This window comes from Amia ocellicauda, chromosome 17 (assembly GCF_036373705.1).
Source record: "Amia ocellicauda isolate fAmiCal2 chromosome 17, fAmiCal2.hap1, whole genome shotgun sequence".
Taxonomy (NCBI): Eukaryota; Metazoa; Chordata; class Actinopteri; order Amiiformes; family Amiidae; genus Amia; species Amia ocellicauda.
The window spans coordinates 8,997,899-9,010,693 of record NC_089866.1 but is presented as its reverse complement, the minus strand read 5'-3'; the positions used below and the strand labels follow the sequence as shown (position 1 = coordinate 9,010,693).

The 12,795-nt window shown below is 41.2% G+C and overlaps 1 protein-coding gene across 2 annotated transcripts in view; it reads left to right on the top strand.

Annotated features, from left to right (window-relative positions):
• cpped1 (calcineurin-like phosphoesterase domain containing 1) overlaps positions 1 to 12,795 on the top strand; it is a 255,753-nt gene that overhangs the window by 233,637 nt on the left and 9,321 nt on the right. For both annotated transcript variants that reach the window (XM_066690132.1, XM_066690131.1), the window contains one exon: positions 978 to 1,400. In XM_066690132.1, the coding sequence (XP_066546229.1) occupies positions 978 to 1,400 (423 nt within the window). The remainder of the gene's footprint in view (positions 1 to 977; positions 1,401 to 12,795) is intronic.

Genomic DNA, 12,795 nt, shown 5'->3' with positions numbered 1-12,795 from the left:
TGGTCAGAATTATTGGTCTCCTCAATGTGGAGAAGTACAGCCACATAATTATCCATCATGCAATACTATCAGGGAGGCATCTGATTGGCCCCAAATTTATTCTGCAGCATGACAACAACCCCAAACATACAGCGACAGTCATTAAGAACTATCTTCAGCATAAAGAAGAACAAGGAGTCCTGGAAGTGATGTCCCCCACAAAGCCCCCCCACTCGATCTCAACATCGAGTCTGTCTGGGATTACATGAAGACAGAGAAGCAACTGAGGCTGCCTAAATCCACAGAAGAACTGTGGTTAGTTCTCCAAGATGTTTGGGCCAACCTACCTTCCGAGTTCCTTCAAAAACTATGTGTAAGTGTACCTAGAAGAACTGATGCTGTTTTGAAGGCAAAGGGTGGTCACACCAAATATGGATTTGATTTAAATTTTTCTTCTGTTCACTCGCTTTGCAGCTTGTTAATTGATAAATATAATCTATTAACATGTCTATTTTTGAAAGCATTATTTTCACACCTGCCTAAAACTCTTGCACAGTACTGTATATATATATTTTTTCCCAAAACCGCTAGTTAACACCTCATCGTATTGTGAAGAACTGCTTTTCATTCTCTCTGAGCTCAAGATATTTTTTAATTGAAGCCTGAACTGAAATAACAATTGCCATTCTAATGGTCCCTGTAACACTTATCAGTTACATTTTCACAACCTTCCCTTAAACACATATACAATTTATTACATTTTATTTACTGGCATATATGTGAACACATTTTATTTCACTTTTTTTTAATCCGTTCTAAAGTCAAAACAAACATTGGCATTTTCATTTTATGCTTCCCCCATTAAATCAAGGAGGAGAGCAAAGTTTTATTATAGGTTCAGGTCTGTAGTCTGGTTAGATCAGTCACCAAGCCCATTCTTTTTCCACACATTTGTTCTGAAGCAGTATAAAGGCAATGATTCAGTGTGAACCATGCAGGTACGCCTTGGCGGCAGGAGCAGGAGAGGGACCTGAAGGGGGCGCTGAGAGGGACGGATCCCAGCATCCCGCTGATCTTCCTGAGTGGGAATCACGACATCGGCAACACGCCCACACCTGACACCATCGCGCAGTACTGCAGCAGCTGGGGAGACGACTACTTCAGCTTCTGGGTGGGCGGGGTGCTGTGCCTGGTGCTCAACTCCCAGCTGTTCTTCGACAGCTCGGCCTGCCCTGACCTAAGGGATGCCCACGAGGCCTGGCTGGTGGAGCAGCTGGAGAAGGCCCAGAGCAAGGCCTGCCGCCACATCCTGGTCTTCCAGCACATCCCTCTGTACCTGCACTCCCCCGAGGAGGAGAACGACTACTTCAACCTGGAGAGGGGCGTCCGTGACAAACTCATCCAGCGCTTCAGACAAGCAGGTACGTCCTGGGCGGGTTCCTTCACATCTGCCCCCTCGAATGCCAGTGCACTTTTGAGTCTTTCTTTCTCCCTGAGCTTCCAATTGGTGAATTCATTATTCACCTGTTTAAACACTTTCCCTGTGCAAATGCAAGTGGAATATATATAGAGGCCTATAAAACATGCTAGATTGTCACCCTGATTTGTAGAGTTCTGGTCTGAAGCCTTTAGCCAGCCTTCTCACACTACTAAGTGGGGCACTGCAATTCAGTACTTCAAACAAGCCTCCCATTGCTTATCCTAAATTATTGTTACTTGTCTCGACTTTGTTTTACTTGCTGTGGTAAAGGAGAGGGCAAGTTGTTTGAAGAGTATATTGATTCAAATAAGTCTGTGATCTTGCAGAAGAGGAAAATGAATGTCTCGAAGATTTCGATTTTTATTGTCTTCAGCAAGTGAGGTGTTATTAGTGGTGTTTAAAATAATACATTTTTTAACAATTATTTTGAACTATCTTTAATGTATAACCTTTCAACCGTATGACCTTATTCCATGTTCTAAGTGATGTGATGTTTATTTATTTTTTGCTGTAGTACATTTGATTTCTCTATCTTTTCAGAATGAAAAAGGTCAAGTCAATAGACTCTGTGATTATCGCTGACCTTTGTATCTATGGTGTTAGTTTTACGGATCAAGAATGTCAAAGTTGTCAGGTAGACTTTCTCGAGGTGTTTGTATTATTGAAGATATACACAGGACTCGGAAGACCTGCTTATGAGCTGTAATAACGAAGGAGGTGAATAGATTGATACTGACAAAAAAAAAAAAAACATGACAGTTTTTAATTCTTAACAAGTACTTTCACAGAATTTCTCATGAGGTTTAATGTTTCTCTTTCTCTCTCGGTCTCTCTCTTGCTGGCATATCATACGTGCTGCACTGATATACAGTAACCATAAATATCAGCTTTCTGTACATTTTCACACAACTTTGTGTCAATTACAGAGGCAGACACAGTGTACACAGACATTGTGTTTACATTCTTCGAAATAATTCCTTTTAGCTTTTCCTTACTGTGATAAGGGAGATGAGCATCCAGCTAATCTTATGACTCTTTCATCTACATTGCTGGAGTTGAAAGGAAATTAACTTTCATTTTAGTTTTTTTTCTCTTCCAAGGCAGTGCCTTTGAGGAGTGCAATGAGGTTATTCATTATTATAATAGTAAGGAAATTAAGACCAAAAAAGGAAAGAAGGGAAAGGCATCTACAATAGCTATACTTTATCATTATTCTCAGGCACCATGTTCATATCTCCTCTCAAGTTCCTCTTCCTCTGAATCTCTCCGTCCTCTCCGTCCTCTGGCATTGCGTTCCGTGGCATTGCCAGCATGTTAGTGAAATTTGACGCCTTGCTGTCTTTAGCCGTTTGTCTGTTGTGTTCTAGTCGTATAGCGGCTGTTAGGGGTATGTCAGTGGTGAAAAAGACTTCAGGATGAATATGTATTTAGTGAAGCCCTGTCTTGGTCGACTTTTCCCAGAGATTGGACGTCATAATAAGCATTTGTGCTGGCGATTTCCCAATTCATTCTGACTAACACTCCGCCATGTGCAGAACTGCTGATAGTGTGAGCGGAGAGTGATGACCGGACAATGGGTCCTTTCAGCTTCGCGAGCCTCTGTTTGTCAAGACAAAGCGGTGCAACAAAAAGCTCTGTCACAGCAGCACCATTCGGAGCACTTCCTCTCGCAGAGCACAAAAGAGCTGTCGGCTTCCCCTTTAGAATCGCGTCAGGCAAGCGGACTATCTGTTCCCAGTCAAATGACTGCCAGTGCTACCCCCTGATATTATATAATTAAATCAGAGGAGTTCATTCCTTGTGCATTTCCCAGCAGTTTAATTTGCCTCTCAAAGAATGCCTCGTTTGTTCCCTTTATACTCTGTTTCGGTCTGGCTTTTCATTCGTGAACAGAAAAACACCAACAAATAAACCTCCCCAATCTGAATACCATGGAGTAGGGAATTAGTGTGACACCATGCTCTGAACCCCATTGATAATGCATTATACTTGAAGCCTATGTGGCACTGTTGCTCATCCAACCTCCTTCTTGGGATTTTTTTTCTTTTCCCTTTAATTCATTGTCAAAAGTATTACAGTTTGACAGATGAACACTAAAGCAGAAAATAAGACTGTTGCTAATAACGCACACAGCAGGAAGCAGACAAATTTAAACAAAGGCAAGTGAGTAGATGTTATAATTGGTCCCTTTAAGGAGAGCACTGTTCTGTTAGCAGGCTCTTAGCCTCCCTGGGCAGCACTTTAAACCGGCAGTACAGCTTTGTGAACTACTGCCTCCCCTTGCTGCCCTCACCTCTGCATTGTCACTTCCAAACCAGCAAGCCGTTTGTCTCCAGTCTCCGAGGACTAAGAAAGATAACAGATCTAAGCGGTTTAAATGGTCGAAGTTTGAAAGTGGGTCATTCCTCTTTTTCTTTTTTGTATTGTATCTCTTTCTTTGCGATCTCAGGGTGCTTTTCAAGAGCCAGGGCTGTAAAAAAACAAACAAAAAAACCCCAGCTCAATCCCCAGGATCTGTTGACTGAGATATAATACTAAATTTACAACAGGTTTATTTTTATGTATGTGTTTATTTTGCACATCCTTGAAATAGGAGACAGTCAGTCACTCAGTGGCTGATCAGTTAACCTTTTATCCTCTCGTGGTTCTGCATAAAAAACAAAAGCATCCAAGAACGTGACGGTGTGAACACATAAAATCAAAGTCAAGGTTTCCATTCATAAAGTCACAGTCTTTTCCTGTCTGGTAGCTACTTATGTAAGGGCTCTCCGAGTTCAAATGGACTAAATAAAGACTTAGTGGGCACGTTCATTAAGCTATTTATATAATGTGTGACAAAAACCTAGGAGTGTGTCATGAACAGGAAGGCATAGTACATTCGTAACAATTCAACTGACTCATTTCAATGGAAAAGAAGAAGAAAAAATAAAAAACTGAGATGCTGTTTTTTTGAATACAGTCCAAACCAGGTGGCTTTGGAAGAGGTTTGTAGAAAAGCTGGGGAGGACCTTGGCTTTCCGTAGCGGCTGTGATTGTCAATGAACGGTTATCAGCTGTGCATGGCTGAAGCACTCCACTTTTAAAGACTACCCGGCGTAGTGTGTGCTGTCCAAGGTCCTGGGTTTGGATGACTGACAATAACATCGATCACAGGCTTAGAGCTTTGTTCTTCCCCCCACCCTGCCTTTGTGCCAAGTTAATTTGCTCCTCGTATCACAAGCTCTAAGATAGCCTTCAGGAGGAATATGCATACATTATTACATCTTTTTCATTGATTCCTCTGTTTCCTTTTTCAGCACTTTAAATTACTTAATAATGAGGCTGCAGATGGGGTCAGGGCACATAACAAGGTATTACTGACAGGCAAGCCTTGCTCAGGTATTTAATAGAATTTGCAGAGTTTAAAAATATGAATAATCCCTTTAAATGTATCTTAATTACTCTTAATTAGGTTTTGTCCCCCTTCTGTTTGACTCTATTGTGTTTTTGCTACCTCCGATTGGTGTTTTATGTTTTTTGAAACCCTGCCAACATACTCGTCTCGCACAGAAACTCTTGAGAGATTAAACTCCCTGCAAACATTTCCTATTCCACGTTTCACTTTGCAGAAACTAGTAACTTGTAGTTTTTGACAAACACGATGATGGCTGAAATTTGATGGATTGGCTGCCGTTTGCTTCGTTGGGAAGGTTAGAGCTGTCGTATTCAAGGACCTTTGTAAAGCTTCGATAGCTAAGCGCATTTTAAAATAAAACGTGCCTTCTGTGGATACCCTGTTTATTATTTCATTATTAACATTTATAGGGAAACTAGAGGAGAGCTGCTGTTTTTCAGTGAAGGATTATAGCATATGCGTGTAGAAACTCATTTTAAAACTATTGGATTCTTTAGATCTAATATAACATGGAAGATCTATCCTTATGATTTTAGCAATATTTCAGACAATCTCTCTGGATGTCGGGGAGCTCATAACTTCATTACCTATGCCCTCGGGTGGAGTTTTTGATCTCTCTAAGGTTTCGTGTTTGTCAGACCTAGGTGGCCAAATTGGTTTCATTTATAATCGTCAATTGCATGTTCCAGTCCTCAACACTTTAATAATTTGTCCTTTTGCCCACTCTTATCAGATGTTGCTCTGGATCAATTTCAAACCGTGTATTGTTGTTGCATTTTTGACTTCATGTTTACCTTTCTTCACATCACCTTTTTAGTGTTTGCTGTTTTTGTTGGGGGTGGTGGTGGTAGTGGTGGTTTTTCTTTAAGATCACGCTTACATTAAGGGATGTCCTCTCCACCACATTACACTCCTGGGACATTGCCCAGCATTCTCTAACCTTGTTTTCAAAGCTTTGAGTTTAAACAAATTATAACCCCAGTTCTACTTATTTGAGATGATTTGATGTTATGTCACCACTGATGTAGATAAACTTCTGTGTGTTTGGTTCACAACACTCTTTTAAATCACTTTTGCCCATTGTACTGGAACTCCCTGCTGACACCTCTTCAAAAGAGCGTTGTAGATGCTTGATGGCAAAAATGGAAGCTTTAATTCTCCCCAGAACTGGAAATTGCTTAGCCCCATTTGCAGCCCAGTGTAGAGTGACCTTTATTCAGTATTGAATCTCTCCACTGACTGACCTGTGCAGCTATTAGTATTGCTTCACTACTACGACCCTTGTGCCAGAATGGGAGATATGAGGACAACATAACATGCATAGGCAAAAACAGTGTCTTTTCACACTGCGAGTCCACAGCACTCAGACAGGAACAGGAAGATGAATGCAGGTCCCCCTGGAACACCAGAGGTTGAAGGCGAATGGAAAGCTACAGGAATTGCTGTAGTAGAGCTGAGCGTAGAGGTGTAGAGCCATCTAGTAGATCAGTGATTACTATGACATAGCCCAGATCTGACATGTCAATGTCAGGTCTGTAGACCTCAGGCTTTTACTGGTTCAGCTACTTAGGAACCTCCAGATTCCCCACTACTAACTCATTAAACATGACTGCAGAACAGAGATGTTGTTTTTTCATGACAGGGTTGACATTGAGGGCATGCCGAGCAGCTATTTTAACAGAAACCGTCCAGACCGCAACGCTGTGTATCTAAGCTGTAGCCTTCAGCAGTTGGCTCCCAGAGGGCCAGCAATGAGGCAGAGTTGAGCAGAGCTATTGAGGCATGGGTTGGAAACACATGGGAGGCCAGTCCCTAACTCATAGCTCCCACTCTTGCTTTTCCATTTTTTGCTGCTTACAGCTGTTCGGTGAATGAAGATACTTTAATACTCGCCAGCCCTACTCCCTTTGAGGTAATCAAATAAAAATGCTGGGTAACCCAGAGACAGCTGTTTGAGAGGGTATGAAGCTGAGCTGGGGAATTGATTTTAAGATCTAATTTCTTATAACAAAATCCAAAGGGATAAGGTCAGGCAGGGGCCAGGCACAGTAAAATATAGTTGGTCAAAAAAGAGCTAACATATATCTGATGTTATGATAATTATTTTAAGGGTATTATGGTAATATTATTAAAAATAATATTAAGAACCGCAAAAATGGCCTTGTCTCAAAATGTGTAGTTTCCCTAGCAACTAATAACGTAATATTCTGTCCCACTGGCCCAAGGGGCCTTTTTTTTTATCTTTCTTTTTTTCTTCTTTGCAGCAATAAAATATTGTGAGAATCGAACAAATACAGAGTTATCAAGGTAGGACAGATCTGCAGATGGGGGGCGACACCAATTATTCTTCCTCCCAGTCCGCTGGCCTCGAATTATCAACTTCAGCACCTCCATCTCTGTGTAAAAAGCTTTCTGCAGCTCTGCTAAATATAGAGGGAAGATTGGAAGCAAGCTGCCAAACTTTTGAGGGGATTTGAATCTGTTGTCTTGTGGGATGGGGCCAAACTGTCAATGCATTTCTCTTTGGTGTGTTTGTCTCCTGGTAAGGTGTGTGTATGACTAGTCTTCTGTGCTTTGAATTGAGATTTTAGGTGTTCAGTATACAGGGAATTGTCTGTGGACCCTCTTTTGGAGTGCCGATGCACCTTGTGGGCCTTTCTGTTGTTTAGGTTCTCCTGTTGAAATGTGTCTATGCACAAAGAAAGAAAAAAAATAGCATGTCTCAGGTATACACTAAAAAAGTAAATGATGTTGCTATTCTGTACAGGTCAGTTTGGGCCGTTTTGGAGTAGGATGATTTGTTTGACGTCTGGGTTTGGAAGGCAGCAGAGAGACTGAAAAGTGCCATTGATTTTCGCAACAAGAGTGGCCGAGCTGACAAAGCCATGTCAAACCTAGTATTGAAACAGGCAGCCAGGAGAGGCATCCTGCAGTCCTCATTCAAAGTAAAATAGATTTTCTCTCCAGTTTTAAAGAAAGGAAAATGCAAACAAAATTAACCATCAGGGGCCTTAAATTAGGCAGCCGCTAGTTGTTTATTCAGACCCCAATACCTGACCTCTCAGTCTGCTGCTCTCTCTCGCTCTCTCTCTGTGGTCAGGCTGGTTTTCAAAAAAACAAATAATAAATAACCCTCCTTAAATGGGATTGTTTTATTTAGTACAAAGCCTTGCCATAGTAATACATAACATGTATACAGCTTCACACAACAACTGGTAACTCTGGTTGTGCTAATTTGGCCTTGTGAAGCATACCAGGCCTGGCACAGACACTAATGAATGAGATTGATTTGTGGACCCTGGGGTCTTCAACCTTGGTGCTGGAGAGACCCAGTGGTACACTTTGTATAGGTCGCCTTTAAATCACCAATTTATAAAGATGTGGAAATATTGCATGTGGCTCGATGCAGGCAAGTGTTTTCATTTAAGTCATTTAGAGTTTATGAGACCAACGTCTAAAGCCCCTTAAGCCCTCAAGGTGCAGAGTTCCCTTAATTGAAAATCTGACTCACTTAATTGATCGATAACTAATATGTTCCCAGTCCTGACAAATCAGTGATTGAAGGTGACCTAAGAAACCAAAATGGATTGCAGCTCTCCAGGTCAGGGTTGTCATTATGTAGGTCTATACCGTTTTATGCACACACGTGATGGGAAACTGGCAATTTGTACTGTGTTTGGGGGCATTTGCTTGAATGCGATCAGTCTCTTGGAATGGACTGCAGCACATGCTCTTAAACGCAGACCGATCAGTGACTCGAATGATAAGAGCTTCCAGGAAAGCAACCTGTATTGACCCTGTCAGAAGAACATGCAGAACAGCAGAGTCCTTGACCTCCTTCCAGTGCTTACTCAAAACACATATTTTCAGACAGTACTTGTAATTTACTCTCCTGTAAGATAGCACTTTTCACTTTACAACGTTTTATCATACTACTTGCCCTGTGTTACTAGTACTCGTATTGTTATTTTGATTTCCCCTATGCTCCCTTTCCCTTTGCCCTTGACTGTGGCCTAACATCTTGTCTGCTCCCAGCTCTTACAATCCAGGATATAATACCTCATATATTGTATACACTTGTGTACATTGGAATTTGTTAAATGTATTATGCTTTGAACTGCAGTGTATTTTTGCACTTTCTGTACTTTGTATTGTGCTTATATTTTGTAAGTCGCCCTGGATAAGGGCGTCTGCTAATAAATAAATAATAATAAAAATAACATTGTGAGACTCAGGAGCTCAACATGTAAATGGCCATTGACTAAACATCTCTGTAAACTGTACACAGTTGAAAAGGTGAGTGTCAAAACAAAAATTGCTCCATCGGTTGATGAAGTTCCGTATCGATCCGCTCTAAAGGTCAGAGGTAATAATCCACTTTGATGAAGTGATCGTCTCTAATTGTTTGTGTTGTTTGTTTTGTGCTGACTGACTGGGCGGTTTCCCCCTGACCGGGCAAAACCTTATTGAAGGATGTGGTGCTGTTGCCCTTTATTGTGGATCTTACAATTGAATATCTGTAACCTCTTCAAATTTAACATATATATTTGAAACCAGCAGAAGTGAACACTTTGCTACCACATAGTCGAATCTCTTGGGATGTTCTTGTTTGTTTTTTCGTAGACCATCAGAAATCAGAAGCAGAATATAAAGTGCCAAAGGGATTATTTGGCAAGTGTGCAAAATTCAAATGAGATCCCCTTCAAAAAGGCATATGACGGGAGCTACGCAATGCGATATCACCGTGGGTGTCACTGGCTGTGGTGAACTTCATTGGATACCTTGTGTCCGTCTACTGCGACATCGAGATTAACATGGCCATGCCTTTGAATTATGTCTGCTGCCACATGTGTACACTAAAGGGCATCAGGCAGGCAGCTGTTTTGTTTATTAGTTGTTAATCATGCACATGACTGAAACGCACTGGGGCAGAAACTATATTACTACATTTAATGGAAGTACTTACAAGTACAGCTGCACACCATGGATTGGTTAGAATGATAAATTATGCAGTCATGAATACAAGTGATTTTAATGGAAAAGCTGGAAAGCTGACCAAGACGGTGATGAAAATAAGATACGAATGTTCTTTTTAAACCCCATTTCAGCACTGACATTTATGCCAAATTCACTCTGCCAGTTGAAGGGCCGGGACCAGACTCCAATACCAAAAGCTTTGTCCCGTTATTATTTTTTTTTATAAGTGTAAATGGGCATATCCAAATGTTCTTCAAATCCAGATTTATACAGATTACACTCCATGTCCTCCCCTGCTTCTGCCATTCTTCCCTCCATTCTATGTTGCAGACTCGATTAAAATTAAAACACGCTTTGGAGTCCTGAGGAAATTCACATGTTTAAAAACTGCAGACAGAAATGAGCTGTTATTTTGATTTGTGTGCACATCCTGAAAAATATAGATTTATTTTAATTTTAATTTTTATGAGTTTGTTTTGTTTTGTTTCTCACGATTATAGGCTCTGGCTATAAACAGCTGTACTTTAATTATGTTGTGAACGATGCATTTAGTGCAAGTTAAATAGCAGTTCACCCAAACCTGACAATACCAAACAGTTTGACACAGAAAGAACAACATGAAGAGATTCTTGGGTAGAAATGTTAGCAGGCATGCCAGTACATCGGGACAAATGTCCTCTTGTTTGTAACCTTTACCTTTTTCTTATGAGTGGAATTGGCTTCTTTTATTTGTTCTCCTGGAGTGGAACATCTTGGTTTTATAAATACACCATCAAAGCATAAAGAAAGTGCATTGTCTTCCCTGAGTCAGCTTGAATGTGTAAGGTTTCTTATTTTCCCCTGCAAGTTTTTTTCCCATTCTTTTTCTATTTTAAATCTCAAGGAACTTGTAAGGGCAGACAATGAGCCTCTTCTAATTAGCCAGTAATTTCTCACCTCTCCCTAGCGAGGTCCCCTTCCCCTACAGTTTGACACCAGTGAGATACCTTTTAATTAAAAAAATATATATTACTACCTCAGTTAAGCTGCTATGACAAGCAGGTGTATTCATTAAGAAACAGTTGTGTTTTAGCGCCAGTTTAACTGTCAGTCGTAATAGAGTCCACTAAAAGGCTTCCATTTGATTCCCTTAACCACACATTAAAATGGAAATGCACTGCACAATGTCAGGCTTAATGCACAGGTTTCACACCCCAAATCCATCTCCATAATCATCCTCAACGTATTGAAGATAATGGCAATATTGGGAATGATAATTTTTAAACTGCTTCCTACACATTTTTGCATCTTTCAGCTCTCTGGAACTCACCACCGTCTCAAAGATGTTTTACGGCAGGCACACAGACACCTTATTATCACGGTGAATGTATTCGTAATGTCACTAACATGTACCTCTTTTTTTAATAATTGATGATAGGAGGGAAGGTTGAGAATCGCACAGAGCCTGCCCTAACACTACCCTGCCTCTCGCAGGAATGTGATTCATTCCAGACGCCATGTCTTATTTGTGTGTGTGGTTTTTTTCCATTTCCCTCCGTCTCTCACTGGCTCCTGTTGAAATTAAAGATCGAGGTGAAGAGATTCATTTTGAGCTGTCATTACTCAGTCCACTGTGTATGGTGATGGATAGGTTAGGAATAGCAATACTGAACGGCACTGCGCCTGGCTCCTGCACTCTTCGAGTAATGGCTCCGGAATGATAAATTAGTGTGATTTATTGTTGGCATCGTGAAAACATGTTGCACGGTATCTCATTTTGTCTGACCTCACATCATACAAATTATCTACAGGGACTGCCTCATGATTCATTATTTCTAGTCTTGTCGTGAACCCTGACCGCAGTAGTACATTTAAATCAGAGGTGTGTTCAGTCTAACTTGTTGCAGATGCACGTCTGTTAAACAGTGCAGGGATAACTGGGGACCGGCTTTGAGCAGGCTATCAAAAAGGAGGGAAAAAAACAGATAGAGCTGCTCATTGTGATTACTGGGGATGTCAATGTGTTGGTTGACTGGTGGAAGACAAAAGTAAAAAATGCCTGCCTAAGCAGAGGAGCGGAGTGGAGTTTTTTCATTATAGTAAGCTATATATATGAGTTCATGTTGTTTTCTGTAATGTGCTGCTAAATGTATTTCTTGTAGTCTCGTAATGTAAGTTTTGCCTTGGATGAAGATTGTTGCTAAATTACAGGTGATGAGGAGGATGGTACTAATACTAATTACAGCAGTTTCCTGCACTAATCATAATTCTACTTGTCATGTGACTGCCTGTACCGTAACTCTTTTTTGAACTACTGACATCATATCGGTCAAATTACACCATGACATACTAGGTCTTTTGAAAATTATAAATCCGTTGCAGAAATTTGCACCATGTCAATTATCAGAATTCTGTGGCCATGCCTGTTGGGATTATGTGCATTGACCAGCGCTTCCAAACTCCACAGTGGCTGCGTTGTGTTGAAGAGGTTCTCTCCCGAGAGCTGTCCAGATCTCTCGCAAGGAAATTGAATTTTGCACGCTCCAGCGTGACTCCATCCATAATCTTTCATTTGCTCCTGTGTAGCAGAATAACTTGAGCACCCTTTGACTGCCTGTCACACAGCAGAGATGAAGACCCTTTGGAGAAATCAGTCTTTCCCCCGCCCCCCCAGGTTAGCCAGCCACACGGCTCATACATTTGAACGTGTTTTGAGAGAGAGAGAGAGAGAGAGAGAGAGAGAGAGAGAGAGAGAGAGAGAGAGAGAGAACGAGAGAGAACGAGAGAGAGAACAAATCCAAGCTGCAGGAGAGACGGACCCCGTTCTTGCTCTCATTTGATGTGTGACCCTCAGTGTACTGCAGGCACTGCCAGGCTGTGTGGAATGGGGCTCACATAAAAACACACTGATTGACATGGGTGCTGGACAGTTAACACACTAGTGTGAAAACCAAATTTATACCAATAAAGAGCACTCCAGGTTTAG